The sequence below is a fragment of the Dipodomys ordii genome, unplaced genomic scaffold (genome assembly GCF_000151885.1).
Source record: "Dipodomys ordii isolate 6190 unplaced genomic scaffold, Dord_2.0 Scaffold116, whole genome shotgun sequence".
In the NCBI taxonomy this organism is placed as follows: Eukaryota; Metazoa; Chordata; class Mammalia; order Rodentia; family Heteromyidae; genus Dipodomys; species Dipodomys ordii.
The window spans coordinates 728,462-747,695 of record NW_012267332.1 but is presented as its reverse complement, the minus strand read 5'-3'; the positions used below and the strand labels follow the sequence as shown (position 1 = coordinate 747,695).

Here is a 19,234-nt window from a genome sequence, read left to right as displayed (position 1 = left end):
AGGAGGAGGAGGAGGAGGAGGAGGAGGAGGAGAGGAAGAAAGGAAGGAAGGAAGGAGAGTCCCTAGGTTAAGTGATTTTTAGACTCATGCCTTTTTGAAAGAAAGATCTCAGAGTCTAGATGAGATGCATTTTATGAAATGGACTAATTTGAACATTTGTGAATGTGAAAGCTGTGGCAATACTTTTCTTCCCTTGCACTTTCATGTTCTCCCTACTCCTTTGTAGGATCCTTTCCCAAAACATATCATGGGATCTAGTAGCTGCTCAGGTAATCCCACCATATGCCTTACCTAATATTTTCTCCCTCTTTGTTCTTTTATTCCCATCTTGCTACCAAGCAAAACAAATTTCATTCCCCTGGACTTTCTAAAGTATAATCCACCTCAATTGAGTATAGTTAGTAGGATAACATATAGGCAGTACTTTAGTGTTTTCACTTTTTAAGGAGGTCACTAGAGACAGTAGCTTCAAGGATAGATTCTATAAGGAGCAAGGATATTTCAGGCATGGTTTCAAACCTCAGCAGCAGATCATTAGTTAAATTGTAACAGTGAGAGAATTGGGTGGGGTGTAGTTTTGGTTCCCGTAAATCACCCCATGTAGGAAGCTATTTCAAAGTATTGTGGCGTATGTAAAGTATCTGTGTGTATAAATTAGTCTTCTAAAATCATCTTTGCTGTCAAATAAGGGCCAGTAGGGTCTCCCTTCCTGTGTACTTAATAATCAGTGAGACAGTTGTCATGAGAATATCTCAGGAAAATATGCTGACCTGGATAAAGAAGGCTTCTCTCTTTAACCTTGTTGAGAGTTTGACTGGGGGTTGTCGGATTTTTCTAGGATAGCTCATCATAGTTAAGAGCTCCTTGTGACCAGGGAGTGACTTGTGAACCCTGCCACTGACATTCCTACTTTCTCTCACTCTTCCCAAAGACCAAAAAGAGATGTCAGATGGTAAAAGGATTGCCACTCATTCCACTTTGTTAGTGCTAAGGGCTAAATGTAACTCTCTATACTCTCCTTTGCCCATGGTAATCGATTTCTAGGGTCTCAGTATATACCCGTTAAAATTTCTCTTCTGTGCTATATGTGATCACTTGTTTCTGTGTTCTTTCAGGCATGAATAAATCAATCCAGCCAGATTTCCATCGCTTCCTCAGGACACTTTATTGACCTGATGAAGGAGTTCCATCAGCACTGCAGTAAACAGTAGGTACTAAATTATGGCTTTAACTTGTGTTTCAGCATTCTTTCTGAAACAAAGCACTTACTTTGTGGTTCCTGGACAAGTATCAACAGTCTCATTTAGCTGCCTATTTACATATTTTACAGGTCTGCTTGATAGATTATCAGGTAATGGCCAGGTTCTAACAGTCAAAATAAGTGATCTTATACAATATGAAAAGCTGTACTTCCTGAAGTATTGGCTAAAATGTGTTAACTGTGGCATTTTAATAGTGTTCTACTGAATTACATTGGGGCCTGGTTAACAAAGTAAAATTAATCATGTTGATCTTATTTTTGTTTTACAAAGCAATATGGTGTTTGTCATGCATATTTACACTTTGTCACTTTTTAAAAACAATGCATTTTAATATAATTTAATTGTGTTATTGATTTTGTTACTAAGAATAGTTCTTTATTCATTTTAACTTGGCCCTAATTTTATGAGCTGTCTATTTCTTAGGTTTCAAAAATGAATGAAAGATCCAGGTACTTAGGCTTTACTTACATTTTGAAAATGTATAAATTAAATACATATTTTCAATGTTAAACAGAGCATGTGCATCTCAACCAGTACATGTTGACCACTTTACATACAGACTGTAAGATGAAATATGGGAGGTTGATGAAAGGTATATCATTTGCAGAAAATGTAGGTGAATCAAATGACAGGCAAGTGTTTACTGATTGCTAACTCTTAGGTTGGAGAGAGGTTTGGAAGACAGAAATTTCAGCCTGAGAGTGTTTGTAATGTTTGTCTTTATCCTCTTAAACTGGATGCCTGATCTTAGAAGGATTTTACTGCTATACCAGTCTACCTATGATTGTTAGAGACACATTTAGTACTTGAGCCCAGTTTTGAAAATCATGAGAAAAATCACGCCAGACCACTTAAACTTGCAGAGATAAGCTTATCCAAAGGTTAGACTTTATCCATAGATCAAGATGCATTGTATCCATAAAGTTCTTTGTTGAATGGCAACTCATTTAAATAAAAAATTGTATATATATATTGTATATATACATGTATACATATATTAGACAATCTGCTGCCAGTGTTTATTCATACCATCAGTTATTTTATAGTTTAAAGTGCAATAATTTGTTCATTTTATTTAATATATTTACATGACACTGTAGGACCTTGTAAATAGTAACAACTACTCATAAAAGTAGTTATTGTATTATTTCACGAGATAAGGCAATTGAGATAGAAATGTTTAAGGAACTTAGCCAAAGTTACAGAGAACAGGTGAAAAATTCATGAACTCCACCTAAATGAATCTCATGATGTGGCTAGTCACAACTTGAACTAGTGAAGAAAACTAAGAAAATGCTGCAAATAATGCCATTTGCTGAAATTTTCTTTTTTGATTTATTATCACTAATTTTGATTTCATACAACTTTCTTTAGCTTTCTCACAAGTATATTTAAGGGAAAAGAATTTGAAATAAATAAATAAATAGCAAGCCAATGCATAAATTATTTTTAAACTAACCCTAATCCAAAATAATTCCATAGGCTTATAGGTGTTCAGGAGTCCAGAATTGCATTTAAAATGGATAGTAACATACAGGTAAGCCATTAGCCAGTGGAAGAAATACAATCAAACAAAACAGCAAGTATATTTAATAATAAAGAACATTATCTTTTCTCACCTGCAGGTTTTGGGGACTAGTGCCAGTCCAACATATTTTCAGATACTCGGTGAGTCCTCAGGCTATAGTTGGGGAGGGACTTGTAACTTCCTGTCCTATGAAGGCAGCAGTCTATGGTAGAAAAAGTAAAAATAGCACCACATTGCCACAAAGAGGTACTCTCTATTTCATTTTCATGTATGTGAGTAGAGAGGAGGTGAAGCACTTTCTTTTTTAAAAAATCTGATTTTTTTTAAAACTTGATTTCTCTTGATTTTACTTTCTTTGATCAGAGTACAATGTGTCTGTGAAAAGTAAATCTCAAGAGTTGATATCTTAAAAAGCACAGTGACTGTGCTTTTGAGTTGCATATTTTGCGTAAGCTCATGGCATGCTGAAAACATCGTAAATATCCAGATGGGTGTTTTAAAAAGGTTCTGTAACCTTGATGTTTTTACTTTGTTGTCTTGCTTGTTATTGAAGCTTTTTGTTTGCTTCTGAAATACTTAAGTTAGCACATTGTGATTATTTGGGGAAAACTATAGTTTCCAGCCCACTTATTTTCAACCACTGGAAGAGGAACCATAAAGAGGAGCAAATTTTCTTGTTGGAGGTAGGTGTGAGAGGTCAAGCCTCTAAATAAAATAATCTGAATATACCTCTCAATAAATAAAAAAAGAAAAGTGTTATTTGGAAAAAATTCCTGTGGTCAATACCAGTAATTAAAATGATAGCTTTAAAAAATAAAATGATAGCTTTTGACGATTGTACTGTAAAGTTTATTCAGATGTGGAGAATTGAAAAGAATGGTTCTAAAAATGTATAGCCACATTTATGCTTTTTCATTTAACAGGCATTTTCTAAAAATCCCCTAATGGGTTTAAGTTCGAGGTGTTGTAGGAGAGACACAGATGAAGAAGAAAATGTCCTCATTCTCAAAGAGATTACGATCTAGATGTATGGATGACTAACTATGCAATCAAATAGGATGTAATATGTCAGACTTTGTTAACAAAATCAGGAACATACTGTGGCTATTGCAGAAAGCAGGGTTCTTATAATATTTCCACACATGCACACAGTGCACTTTCAACTAATTTGCCTCCTTTACCATATTCTTACTCCTTCCTTGAATCCCCATATACTATGAATGCTTTCTAATACCAAATAAAACTGAACCAAAGAAAGGAGGGCTAGCCCACTTGGGATGACCAAGTAATCTAGGAGGAAAGGAGATGATCCTTTCAAGAATTTTCATCAAGCCAAGCACTGGTGGCTCAAATCTGTAATCCTAGCTACTTAGGAGGCTGAAACCTGAAGGATAGCAATTTGGGCCAACCCAGAAAGAAAAGTCAGTGGGACTCCATCTCCAATTAACCAACAAAAAGTAAAACTAGAGTCATGGCTCAAGTGGTAGAGCAGTAGCTGTATGCAAGCCATTCTAGTGAGAGTATGAGACACTGAGTTCAAAACTCAGTGCCGGCAAACAATATTGGATTTTTATTCTAGTGTATTGTATGTATATATGAATATGTTAAAATTAATCCTTTTGAATGAACTAATTGATGTTAATAAAGTGAGGAAAAAGAAGGTGATGATATTTACACAGTATCAATATACTTAGTCATTGAAATGTATGCTTAAAGTTATTGTGATGTAAACTTTGTTTACAGGAATAAAAATTCTTTAAAATTAGTAGTGTTAAAATTATGTTTCAAATTTTGTTTCACCTCAGTGTGAGAAAGAAAATAATGATGGGAAACTGTAACATAAGGATGTTAAAGCTCAAGTCATAGAACTTGACAGCAAAGTGAATATTGTGTGCCAGGATAAATAGCATAGTGTAAAACCAGGATATTTGGAAAGCTAGAAAGGGAGAATAGGGCCTTGAATATTTTCTGTTTAGGTCTCTATAGTGTGAACAGTTGATGGATTTGGCACACTTCATGAAATGCTGTAAATTATTTCTGTCTGATACAGATAACTGTAGAAATATATCAGTCTAAAATAAGAAAGTCATGCTAATTAAAATAATAAAAGGGAAGTACTGTATGGCTATTGGTCATGTCAAAATGTTATAAACAGAGATAAAGCATGAATATTTATTTATCATTCTGAAATAATTGTGGATGTTACTGATTTCATGTTGGAAAGCATATACAAAACTCACTTGCCAATGTGAGTTCATTATTTTCTTGCCTATAGTTTTTTTTTGGGGGGGAGGGGTCCGGTCATGGGGCCTGAACTCTGGGCCTGGGCGCTGTCCTTCAGCTCTTCAGCTCAAGGCTAGTGCTCTACCACTTGAGCCACAGCGCCACTTCTGGCTTTTTTCTGTTTGCTAATGTGGTGCTGAGGAATCAAACCCAGGGCCTCTTGCATGCAAGGCAAGTGCTCTACCACTGAGCCACCTTCCCAGCCCCTTGCCTATAGTTTTTAGATTGATGTTATCTAGCTATTTGAATTAACCTAGAGTAGAAGCTAATAATATCTTTTTTGGAAAGCATCTGCAAAATATTGAGAAGAAAGTTTCTTAGTTGCTTTTTTAACTTAAAGTATGGTCTTCAAAAATGGCTGATGTATTTTCTTTTAAAGCCAAAGAACAGTCATATAAAATGTTGGTCCAACAATCAGTCTTTCACTAGAATTCCTATCTTAACTTGCCTTAGTTTTCACCACACTGAAATAAGTAGAGTCACACAAAATTTTTAAAAATGTTGCAAATAATGCGACTCAGTGAAAAAATACTTAGTGACAGAGCACTATTCAATGAACACAAGCATGCAAAAATCTAGTCACATTATACCTATTCATGAAGCTTCAAGGCTTGGCTTGATCCCAGAGTGGATATGGGATATTTTTCAACATTTCATAACTGTCCTAAAGGAGAGGGAAAATTGTTGTGAATCTAGTACCTAGTGATGTTTTGTGGAAAGAAGAGTGTGTGTCATATAAAAGAGACCTATCTGATTCACTTTTCGCCATTTCTTTTCAATCAATAATTTAATATCATCTCAGAAAAATATACCAACAGTTATAATGAGGATCTATGATATTATTTAATGTTTTGTGCTTTATATCTGGAGCACTGTAGGATGATATCTGAGTAGCTATGTAATTACCTAGGTTCGTGCATCATAAGTACAATTGGGTTGCCATAAGTAGCTTTGCTTTGAAGTTAATCTCCCTACCTTACCTCTATAAGGGGTGGTTTCAGGAAAATGGATACTTAACCTTTTAATACTTTACAGTCATAGCTCTGTTCTTAAATATGGTTGTTTTCAAAGGAAGAAGAGGCTGGGCAGTATATACATTGACATCAGTGTGTCACCCTTTCTGCTTCTATGTAAACCTAGAGGCCATGTATCAATGGTGAACAATCAGTCAAGGAGTCTGGCTATTTTTTGTCACTTTTAGTGATGCTCCAGTGACAGAGACCAGGAAGATGCTTCTGAGTACCAAAGGCTTCAAAATCACTTTGTTTACTTTTGCTAATCAGGAAGAAGGAGAAATTAGGACCACAATTCTGGTTGCTGGCACGTTGTTACTGCTTATAAATTTTAGAGGCTATTTTCTGGAGTGAGACTAGTAGCCAACTCTTTATAGTCTTGTTTAATTGATGGGATCCATTCATGATTCACATGAAACATGATAGAAATTTGAGAAGTAATGGACTAGAATCCTATTTCCTGGAATATTTTCTAGTTAATATTAATTTATTTTTTATGTTTTTATTGTAAAAATACTGTACACAGGGGTTACAGTTACATGAGTAAATAATGAGTACATTTCCTATCTAACATAGTTGCCTCCTCCTTTGTTTTCCCCCTACTATCCCTTCTCTCCCCACCTCTCCAACTCCTTACCTCCCCCCCCCGCAAAGTTGTAAAGTTTGTTTTCAACATAGTGTCTTGTACATATCATTGTTACAATGGATCAACCTGTATCCTTATTTAAGCATTTTGTTATTTCCATTCCCCTCTTCCAATTAGAAAAATGTATATACAAGATGCAGGGCACGGGAATCAAATATAGTGAAAACAGGGGTTATACCGTGGGAGAAGAACATACAAAAGAAACAAAAAAAATCACATGGTACATTTTAAATATGTTAAAAACAATAGCAAGAAAGAAGAAAAAAATAGTTGTGTCCCTATCCTGTGGTTCATTTCACTTAACATCATCTTATATGGTCATATGTACATATCTTTTGACCTATTGGCTTGTTCTAGACATATACTAGTTATTGCAAATAAGGGAAACCATGGGACCTATGTTTCTTTGGGCCTGGCTTACTTCACTTAATATATTTTTTTTCCCAAGTCTTTCCATTTCTTAACAAATGGGTGATGTCATTGTTTCTGCCGAAGGCATAGAATTCCATTGTGTGTGTGTGTGTGTGTGTGTGTGTGTGTGTGTGTGTGTACACCACATTTTCTTGATCCATTCATGTACTGAGGGGCATTATGGAAATTTTTTAAAGTAATAGTTGAGGGCACCATGTACATTTAGAAGTAAATAATTCATTGTTATCACCTGTGTTTTAATATTTTAACTCTTAAATAATTTTCCATGAAGATTTTTGTGAAACTAAATATCTCACTGTCTGTTTGAAGGGTTGTATATTATTGTTTTTCTCTTTAAAATGAAATGCTATAGACTTTGGAAAATATGTGGAGATAATTTTTCCAAATATAAATAAGGCAAAAGGAACTGTGGAAATAAAAGGTGTAATGCACAAATAACAGCAAAACGTGATACAGTAAATAAGCTGCTAAAAGAAAAACCATATGAAAGCTCTGGGATCTATTATACAAGTTTCAGAAACTTTTGTGTGTGTGTGTGTGGTTCTGACAATCACTGGGAAAGGCTACCCACTTTGATTTTCTGGGCTTGATCTTTAAAGGTTAGAGTCAGGCATTCCCAGCCTGAACACTTTCAACAAGGTGAAAATCTTATCCTTAAGGTGAAATTCTCATCCCTAGGGAAGAGGAGATTGGACCCAGCAAACAAGAAGGAAGGTTTTCCTTTTTTGTTGTTAATGGAAAGCTTTTGTCCCTGAAAATTCACACTACATTAGGTAGCCAGCTCTGGGTTAAAACTCCAAGGACAAATTTTATTTTCCACTCTACCCTTGCTCTATCAGGCTTCATAAGGTTGGTTTATTCCTCTACTTTCACAGGCTATTAATCCTGTGGAGCAGTGGATAGGGCACACTCTCAAAGAGAAATTGCAAGAAGAACTGCAAAAAAAGTGAAAAGCGCCAGAAGGATCTGATTATCTTGGACCTTAGTTTATTTTATGTAAGCTTGGAAGCTCATAACTCTCCTTTAAAAAATTCTCCTTCTTGTCCAAATGTTCATGTCTGGTTTGAGACACAAGGTGCACATTCAGAAAAGCTGAGGAAAATCCCTACAGCTCTGTCAGCCCTGAGAACAGGAAATACATACAGTTTTCCCACTGTAACATAACTTGTGATCTTCTCATCACTTTTACAAAGTAAAAATATTTGAACTTTAATGTGTAGAATAGAACTTTAAAATAGTGGCTTGTCTTCCAAGAAAAAATGAGTTGGAAATCAGACACAGAGTGGTAAAATCAGAAGACACTAATAGCCAGATTTTTTTGGCTACATGTAATTCTAAACTGTCTGCTCAGTGTTTTATAGCACCTATTAAAAGTAATTTAATACTTTCACTAGTTTTTAACTTTGTATAGACAAAAAGGCTTGAGATCCACTATGACTCACAGGTTAAACAATAGTGAACCAAATGAAAGGTTCTTCAAATGTTTACAAAAGAACTTAGCATATAGAGATATAAAGGGATTGATTGGAATATACTGCAAGTATATATGAAAATATGACCATGAAATCCACCCATATAACTAATGTATGTTAATTAAAGATAAAGACCCAAAAGGGTCTTCCCATTATATTAAATTCTATTCTAGATCTTAAATACACTTAAATGAATTTGAGCTTCTGCAACATGAAAAATGTAGTTGAAGAAATATAAAGGAATGTAAAACTCACCGTCTTGAGTGTCAAGTTTACTATTTTGTGGAATGAAGGAGCATATTTCTGATATAAATAAAATGCTATGGGAATTTGCAAGTGGGTCTGATCAAAACCAGGCGGAGAATAATGAAACCTTTTTGGAGCAAATGACATTTTTTAATGTGGACTTCAGTGATGGGCAGGATACAGATGAAACAGCAATTTATACTAAAGAATAATTGAGAACATAGGCAATGGAGTTAGGAAAAACAGTTACTGCCAGCAAAATCTCTAGTTTGTCTTTAGAGCCTATGGTATTATGTTCTAGAAGATTCTCAGATTTGAAGACTCACAGATTTGATTCTATCTGAAGTTTGTTAAAATGGAGATCCCTTGGCTCCACCTCTTGGCAATTAAGATTGTGCCTGTCCAAGAATATGCAATTTTAACAAGCACAGCAGTTAGCTGAGGGAGCAGATTTTGAGAAAGTCAACCTAAGAAAATGGGAAATAATAAAAAAAATACACAACTATAAATTATGTGGTTAAGAACAAGACCCTGGGAGGTGGAAGCCGAATGAAAACAAACAGCCTAACATTTTTTATGGATGTTAGGGGGAGCATGGAATCAGGTAGTGGCTGCAGTACTGTTAGTGTTCAGTACAGGCTTGAATAGCCTTTGAGGTCATCCATCCATAATGTTACTGGGCTTCATTCACTGATGATTTAAGACTGAGTGAGTGCCTTTTGGCTTTCTCCAAGTAATTAAAAGAGGACTTCTAGAGCAGTGGAACAAGAAGCACTGTCTGCTGAAAAGGAAATAGGTTTCAGATCTCAGCAGAGACATTTAAACTCAGCAAAGGGAAAGAACTTCCTGGCAAAATGGCAACATTCACAATAACAACATTGTCTTCCCATGCATTTGTATGTATTTCCTCTGTTCACGAGGTTAAACTATAGCGGATTCATAGAAGGTATTGAAGCTACAATGAATTGAAAATTTGAAGATGGCATCCAGGTGTGACATCGCTCTAAAAAAAACAATAATTTGGGGCTGGGAAGGTGGCTCAGTGGTAGAGTGCTCGCCTTGTATGCCTGAGGCCCTGGGTTCGATTCCTCAGCACCACATAAGCAAGAAAAAAGCCAGAAGTGGCGCTGTGGCTCAAGTGGTAGAGTGCTAGCCTTTAGCTGAAGAGCTGAGGGACAGAGTTCAGGCCCCACGACCGGACCTCCCCAAAAAAACAACAACAATAATTTTATGAAAGATTCAATAGGGCAGATCTGAAAAGTACCATCTGAAAATCAGCCAGACAAACACTTCCTGATGTGTTTACTTACTGCCATGTACAAGAATACGCCCTTTAATACAGTTGTACATGCAGTTGTTGGACACGTTTCTCAGGAAAACCATAAGCTAGGTGACCTAGGAAATTTTCAGAAATGAAAAAGAAGCCTTGAGAATTTCCATGTGTGCTGACTGGAATCAGAAAGTAACTGTTCAACTTTTTTCTATTCAATCTTTGTGATTACTTATGTGTCATAATGTTATAATGTGTCCTACACACATGTATACACTCATTCAGTGCCACATCATTTGAAGTAGCTTGTGGAATAAGGTCTACTTTTTCTTGATTTTCTAAACTTTAAAATAACATGTTGGCTCTTGAATATGTTGTTGTCTATAACATGAACTTACAAGGTTTCTGGGGAGAATTCCACATGCCAATATAATATCTTTGTTTGGAACTAATATAGCTGATAAAACCATGATTAAGAATTAGGAAATTTGATGATCTAGTACTTTGATAATTCCCTGTATTAAAACTTAAATACATATTTTATGGATGGGGGAAGTCTTTAGATATTATCAGCTAAAACTTCATAGGTTAAAAACAAACAGCCTTTTCCTCAGAGTGAGCTGTACTGAATGATACAAGCTTTTCCTGATATTCACTTGAATCAGGTTTCATCTGGATAAGCAACCAAAATGTGTGGAGCATATTTTTTAAACATAAAATTTAGTGAAGCTCAAGTTTTGACCAAACAGATATGTAGGCATATTAATACAACTTCCTGAAAGAATTTTGTATGAAAGAAATCGTTTCTGACCTACAGATCACTGGAAATAAAGTATGATAAATTTGGGTCATTGATTTCTCTTTCTTTCTGATGTTTTCCTCTTCCCAAATAACAAATTACAGTTGAGGAAGAATAGTCTGTCTTTCCACTTAAATGATTTGATATAGGAGTATAAGACAGTGACTATACAAGGTGGATTTTTTGTTATGAAAGAATAATCTCAAAGAATAGTGACAATATTTAAATAGTGGTATGATTATCTAAGTATACTTAGATAAGTGTATTTTTATGCTAATTTTAGCCCACCTGACATAAGTTTTCCCCTGATTGGAAGCCTCCTTCATCAACTTTTCCTACTAGAAAACAACTGTCCTTATATGAAGGTAAAGCATCAACAATCTCTTAAGGGATCTAGAAGAAATTTAAGGGAGTAGCTTTATTCTGGAGCATTACATTTTTGCAGGCTAAAATATAATGATGAAAAATTCATGACATCAGAGTATCTTATATATGTGCATAAGATATCATAATAAAATACACTACCTTGTATAAATATATACTAATAAAATATTTTTAAAGTGTGGCCAGTGAGGGAATAAATGACCATTAGAATGAGTTTAGGCTTTGCAACCTTTATACTCTTTATTTTTAGTTCACTGCATCAAATATGTTCTTAATAGTTTAAATGTATCGTATGGGATTTCTCATGGCATGCTGACTAATATCACATTTTTTTAGACCATATGACAATTATCATTCTGTTTCATTAGACTATAAATTCCAGGAAAACAGAGGTTATATGAATTTTTTTCTGTTGTCTATATTCCCAGAACCAAGCATGGTGCCTGGAAATTATAAATACTGAATAAATATTTGCTGAGTAAATATTTGATATATTTGCCATGTTCCAAGACATATTTTAGCAACCCCCCAAGGGATACAGAGGTATATAAAGTCTACTGCATAATGTCAAGGAGTTTCTGGACTTCCTATGTGGTAGTAAGGAGGCTCGTGGAATAACTAAGACACAGACACAAATCATCATAGCAAAAAGAAGAGAAAGTTAGATATAGCAGAGTTACAAATAAGGTTCAAACAAAGGGGCTAGCATAATGGTATTGAGTTGAGCATGTTTCAGGAAGAAAAGGAAACGAGAAAGATTTTTATCAATAGGTGAGATTGATAGGAAACAACAGATGCTCAGACTGAGGTAGCAAAATGATCAATCACTGTGAAAAGAAAAAAGGCAGTGTGAAGAATATGAGTTCAATTGGGCTGGAAAGCTGGCCATGTTAACAGAGTGGTATGACACAAAGTTCTAGAGGTACATAGCTCTGTATTAGAAGCCATGTACTGCCAAACCACATGTCTGACAGTTTGTGGGAAATATGGGGCCATGGATACCTTTTAAATAGGTTATATTAGAAAAAAATAAGATACTTAATGAAGAATGGTGGACAAAGATAAGCAATTGGGACAGTAAGTCATAAAAGCCTGCCTGAACTAGAGTACAAAATAAAAATTTTAAACAGGAGAGTAATGGAGAGATATATACATAAATCTATATATTTACATATATACATGTATGTGTGTAACAATATATTTATATAATGAGTAAAATACATACCCAATGGAGTTGGGGATAACTGGGAGGGAGTTGCAGTTTTAAGTAGGAATAGCAAGGAAAATCATATTAAAAGATACCATTAGATTGTGTGTGTGTGTGTGTGTGTGTGTGTGTGTGTGTGTGTGTGTGTGTCTATAAATGTAGTATGAGGCTAGGTACAAGGTGAAGTCACTTAAATTTTGTTCTCATCAAATCAAAGTAAACAAGATAATAGAATAAACTATAGTCTTCCATACTGATATTAGATACACAGAATTTATTCAATTTATAAATTAAAATTTATACCTTTTGACCATCATTTCCCCATTTCCACCCTATTCCTGGCAACCACCATTCTACTCTACTTCTATGACTCCACTTTTATAGATCCAAAATATGTGAGAGATGTACAGTATTTGGTTTTGTCCCTGGTTTACTTCACCTAACATGATGTCCTTCATCTTGCAAATGACAGAATTTACTTCTTTTTAAAGCTAAATAACATTCTGGTGTGTGTGTGTGTGTGTGTGTGTGTGTGTGTGTGTGTGTGCGTGCACGCGCACGTGCTAGCTTTTCTTCATGTATTCATGTATTCATCTGTTGATTGTTACTTAGCTTGATTCAGTATCTTGGCTGTTGGGAATGAGCATGGAGTGCAGATGTCTCTTGGAAACACTAATTTCCATTTCTTTTGCATACAGACACAGACAAGTATTGTAGGGGCATATGTTATCTCTATTTTTAATTTTTTGAGGAACCCATGTGCTATTTATTTGGCATAATGGCTGTAACAATTTAGATTCCCACCCAAATATAGGATTTCCTACTCTCCCCATACTCACCAGCACTTGTAATCTCTTTTTCCCCTTTCACCATAATCTCTTTTTTTTTTGTTGTGAAAATAATCTATAGAGGGTTTGTCTTTTAAAAATATATATCTTGGGGCTGGGTAGGTGGCTCAGTGGTAGAGTGCTCAGGGACAATGCCCAGGCCCAGAGTTCAGGCCCCACAATGTGTGTGTGTGTGTGTATATGTATATATATATATATATATATATATATATATATATATACATATACACACACACATGTATGTATGTATGTATGTATGTATGTATATATATACATATATGTTTAAGTAGTTGTATGAAGGGGGTTTAGTTCCACATGTCAGTTTGTGAGTACAAAGCATTTTGATTACCCCTTCATCATTCTCCCCATCTCTCCTAAATTTATCCATCCCCTCAATTTTCCTAGTTCCATTTTCACACATATACACTGAATATTATGATTGCATTCTCCCTCCCACCCTCCTCTTCATTTGTCTACCCCTCTTTTCTTGACCTTAACATCCCTGAATTTTGTCTTTTTTAATGATAGTCATTCTTCAGAGTGAGATACCGCATAGTGGTTTCAATTTACGTTTCCCTTTTCATGTATCTGTTATCAGTGACCTGTTTTTCTGTGAAAATGATTTAAATATATATGTATATATTTATATATAAGTTTAGTAGGTGAAGAACCTCAACTGTAACAACCCTTTCAGTAACTATTCTATCCTTCAGTTATTGTGTGTGTGTGTGTGTGTGTGTGTGTGTGTGTGTGCGTGTGTGTGTGTATGTGTGTGTACCCCTCTCCTGGGGCTTGAATACAGGACATGAGCACTGTTCCTGAGCCTTTTGTGCTCAGAGCTAGTGCTCTACCTCTTGAGTCAGACCTCCACTTCTGGGTTTTGGGTGAGTACTTGAAAGTAAGGATCTCAAGACTTTGCTGACTAGCCTGGCTTTAAACCAACATCCTCAGGTCTCAACCTCCTGAGTAGATAGGATTACAGGCATGAGCCACCAGTACTTAGATTGACTTTTTTTTTTAACACTATCTTTCTTATCCAAGAAATACAAGAAATCAAATATTCCATACTTCATCAAACTGAATGCATAGTTCAGGTTACACATCAAGATCTTTAAATAAAGTGAGCATCACTGAATAAAATATGCTATTTTAATTGCCAGGGAATTTATTTACCAGGCACTATAACAATAATGATTCCTTGAGGAGCTGAATGTTGTACACTTTAAACCACATGGATTTGATAATCCAAAGCAGGATGTTTCATAATTCTCATTTCATTTTTGTTCTTCCCACATATCTTTAAAGTCAGTTAAGTCCTCCTAGATTTCAGCAGCCTTGAGGCAACTATCCAAGTCCCTAAGCGAAAATTTGTTTACCTCAGAACAAGGGTCATGGATCCAGCTGAATCAACTTTCTGGGGATTTTGATTCTCTGTTCTGGTGCTATGGTCTGTTGTCTTGGATAATTAAGAGGTGACTAAATGACCCATGTAAATGGAAGTATTTAAAGAGAGGCTGGTTGCCCACTTATTTTCAGACATCTGGGAAGAATTTGGATCAAATCAATGGCCCCCAAATGATGGTTCAAGGACACATTCTGGGCTGGCTATATCCAAATCATATGGGAAGCTTTACAAAATACAAATTTTGGGCCCTACCCCAAGCATACTGAATCAGGATCTCTAGAGGAAACACCCAAAAAACTGTACTTTTTTTCTAAACCTCCCCAGATGATTGTGAAGATCTATGAAGCTTGTGAAACAATAGTCTAGATTAGAGTTTCTTGTCTTAATATGCACAAGATTTTACCTGAGGGTCATTGTTAAAATATTGATTTTGATCCTGCAAGTCTGGTGAGGTTAGAGGGGCTGAAATATTTAATTTCTACCACCCCCCATATAGCATTGGCTCATAGATTTTGAGGAACAAAAAGGGTAGGCTATTTCTCAGATTCATTCTTATACTTTTCTGTGGTTACTATAAAGTGCTTGTAGGAACTGTAGCATATTATCCTTATATCAAAGCTTTCTATTCAAATCAATGTATTTTTCTATATATATGTATTTATATGTTTTTTTAAGATTTTCAACAACATGCCAGATATTAATTAGCTTGTTTCTTTTTTACTTGCAGCTTTACTTCTGTGTCTCAATTTTACATTTTCAACATATATCTGAAAAAGTCTCAGGAATCTGTTCTCTGCAAGTTAATCATCCCAGAAGAGTGACATCCCAGAACTGTGCACTGAATCAAATGTTTCTTCTATGTGAGCCAATAAAAGAATAAAAAAGCCTGCTCATCACCTGTAAGGATATGGCTATTATATGGGAATCTGAAGAGCTGCTATATAGCACATCATGATCCAAATGGGAAAAAACTAAATGTTGTGATGTCCCAGAAGGCCTTACAATAGAGTAAACAAAAGGAGAATATTTATGTTAGCTTTTCATTTGTGTTTGCATAGTGGACTCCCATGTATTTACTGTGGACAAATCCAAGGCAAATATGGAGCTAATTGTTTGAAACATTCCAAAGTCATCCATAGAGACTAACAGATGTGGCAAAAAGATTACTTTGTACTTAATCTCGCTGAACTATTGGCCATCCCTCTGGTTGAAAGAGCAGCTGTTCATTGTGAATTTACATTTTGGATAATCATTAGATAAAGACAGTCTCTCTAGAAAGAATCATGCTTGCTAATGACACATGCAATAGGACAGATGGTGATAATACAGATTTTCGGTACTTTATTTATGCAGTAACATACACTGTCATTCTTGTGCCAGGTCTCATAGGGAACATATTAGCCTTGTGGGTATTTTATGGTTACATGAAAGAAACCAAACGGGCTGTCATATTTATGATTAACTTAGCCATTGCTGATCTATTACAAGTTCTTTCTTTGCCGCTGAGGATCTTTTACTACTTGAACCATGACTGGCCATTTGGGCCTGGCCTCTGCATGTTCTGTTTCTATCTGAAGTATGTTAATATGTATGCCAGTATCTACTTCTTGGTCTGCATCAGTGTGCGACGATTTTGGTTTCTCATGTACCCCTTTCGCTTCAATGACTGCAAACAGAAATATGACTTGTACATCAGCGTTGCTGGCTGGTTGATTATCTGTCTTGCCTGTCTACTCTTTCCTCTTCTCAGAACCAACTCGGATACACCAGGCAACAGAACCAAATGCTTTGTGGATCTCCCTACTAGGAATGTCAATCTGGCCCAGTCTGTTGCCATGATGACTGTTGGTGAATTAATTGGGTTTGTTACTCCTCTCCTGATTGTCCTGTACTGTACCTGGAAGACAGTTTTATCACTTCAAGATAAATATCCTGTTACTCAAGATGTTGGAGAGAAAAAGAAAGCCTTGAAGATGATTCTAACCTGTGCAGGGGTATTCCTAATTTGTTTTGCTCCTTATCACTTCAGTTTTCCTTTAGATTTCCTGGTCAAGTCCAATGAAATTAAAAGCTGCCTAGCTAGGAGAGTGATTCTAATATTTCATTCTGTAGCTCTGTGTCTTGCTAGTCTGAATTCCTGCCTTGACCCAGTCATATACTATTTTACCACTAATGAGTTCCGAAGACGTCTTTCGAGACAAGATTTGAATGATAGCATCCATCTCCATACAAAATCATTTGTAAGTAACCATACCACTTCCAACATGGCAACTGAATTATGCTAGATTTTTTTAAAAAGCTGAATGTGGCTTGGAATGCAAGTACATCAGAATACATTTGCAATATCCAAAACAACAGGGAAGTATTCACAGGAAGCATTCACACTTTTTCAGTTAGCTTCTGTCTTACCTGTTTGGGAATGCACATCCTTATAACACAATCTGTTGGGAGCATTATGTTTCACTATCATTGATGTTACCATGTCCACATAGTAATTTATCATCAATCTTCAAAAATATTAAAAACCTATAATATTTCAATGAATTTCTGTACACAACAAGAGTTAACAACATTATCTCTGAACTGAAGTCATGAAGAGACAACTAGCTTGGAGTCAGCATAAGTCCTTAGCTAGTATGGACAGTGCACATCTCTTTTCAGAGGAAGTATAGTTGTCTGTTTATAGTAGTGATCACAGTTTACATTCCAACAACATATTTTGGTTGTATTTCAAGTAGGATAGACAACATAGTATTCTGTGTAAACAAAATGTTATAAACATAGGATCATATTTATCTCCAATATGTGATTATACTCAGAAGTTTGAAGATAAAAATAACTGTTTTCTTCATTCAGTGTCAATGTGAAACATCATTTGCCCCATATATTTGTTTATTGAAACTCTGGTTTGCTTAAATTAATAATAACCTTCTTGTGACTATATAAAATGCTAGACTGAATTTACCCAGGGCAAGTAGTTATCCTGAATCTACTCAAGATGACACCAATGACCTTTAGGCTGAGGAGAAAGCAGATTTATCACAGTCATAGTTCTGCCTTTCTTCAAGTATTTCTGAAGAACACTTCTGGAGATGTATGGGCCTGCCAAGACCAGAGATTTTTCATTATGTCTCTATAATGACACTGAGGTAGCTCTAACAAGTTACTGCACTTACTGAGCCTATGGAAGAAATAGTGCACTAATTCATCATGAAGTGTAAGCCAGAGTGAAAAGATAAAGCAAAGTCAAGTATACCAGTTAAAATTTATCACCACATTGTATTTATCACTGCAGTTAGGTTGTTCTTGTCATGCCATTTTTACCAGACAGGACGGGTTTGTGTGAACTCAGCTATGTGAGCCTTGAGGCTTATCTTGATTTTTTTCTAGTCCAAGTTTCCCTAGTCCTACCTCCTAACAAGTGGAGAGGATAATTCTTTTACCTTTTGAGAAAAGTTCAAAAGAACATTTTGGCAGCTGCGAGTATCCTTTACAAAACCTTACCTGCTACCCATTTGATATTGTTCTGCAAGACAAACTTGGGGTTTGAGTAGTAACTAAATCCAAGGTTTTAAAATAGTAGGATATTCCAAAACAAGTTTCGGCAAAAAGCTCCAAATTCACAAAAAGGCTCTGTTTAAAATCTGTGGCTATATAATGAAGACACATTCCAGTTTTCGTCCAGAAGGCAATAGGAACCAAACGGGGTAGTTTAGGAACACAAGATACTAATATATTTGAGGGGAAAAAAACTTGTGAAATCAAAGTAAATTCTAATGCCTAAGAATAATGGAAGGTTTTCTCTAGACAAGCATTGATTTGCTTAAATAACACCATGCTAGGAAAATAGCTGTGCTGCTAGCAGTAGTGTATCAATGTATATCACAATTATTCACTGTAAAATACATGTTTTGATGTATGAAATGAATCCTAAAAGACTGTTGCATTTTATTCTTAAAAAGGATAGCTAGAACTGTGTCTTGTCTGTTTTAAAGTGATTTGTGTTTGGCGCTGATTTAGTGTTGTAATTGGATTTCAAGTGATTTGTAGAGTTATGAAACAACTGTGAGTACTTGTATTGGGACAATCATACTGTTTCCCACATTAGTATTAGGCACACTTTGGGGGTCATTTTGGGAGACCATTGATTTAATTGTATTAAGATATTAATTTCTCTGTAAACATTATTATTAGGGGTAGAGAAAATATTTTGAGAAGTCATTGACCCTCTAAACAGGAATGATTGAGGGTAGAATCCATTTATTAGACAGGACATATATAGAATTTAGAGAGAAGATACACATGTTCAGTGATTTTATGCTGCTTAACTATGGCCACCCCTTCTACTTAAGCCTGCCCATCTAGATTTGCAGTCAGTGATCTGATTTATATTATTAATCCCATCTCATCACTATGTTTTGCCTTCTATTCTATTACCT

The 19,234-nt window shown here is 35.5% G+C and overlaps 1 protein-coding gene across 3 annotated transcripts in view; it reads left to right on the top strand.

The window, feature by feature from the left end:
* Nucleotides 1–17,085, top strand: part of Gpr174 (G protein-coupled receptor 174) — a 24,920-nt gene extending 7,835 nt beyond the window's left edge. The window contains exons 3-7 of one of the 3 annotated variants that reach the window (XR_001175560.1): nucleotides 1,116–1,207; nucleotides 2,745–2,799; nucleotides 2,888–2,930; nucleotides 15,523–15,694; nucleotides 16,546–16,626. Coding sequence is in view for 2 of the 3 variants with exons in the window: in XM_013028933.1 (XP_012884387.1) it covers nucleotides 16,079–17,080 (1,002 nt within the window). In the remaining variant the exon portion in view is untranslated. Of the gene's footprint in view, nucleotides 1–1,115; nucleotides 1,212–2,744; nucleotides 2,800–2,887; nucleotides 2,931–15,522 lie in introns of all 3 variants that reach the window. The other 2 variants (XM_013028933.1, XM_013028932.1) reach the window with 2 other exon arrangements.
* The last annotated feature ends 2,149 nt before the right edge of the window (nucleotides 17,086–19,234 follow it).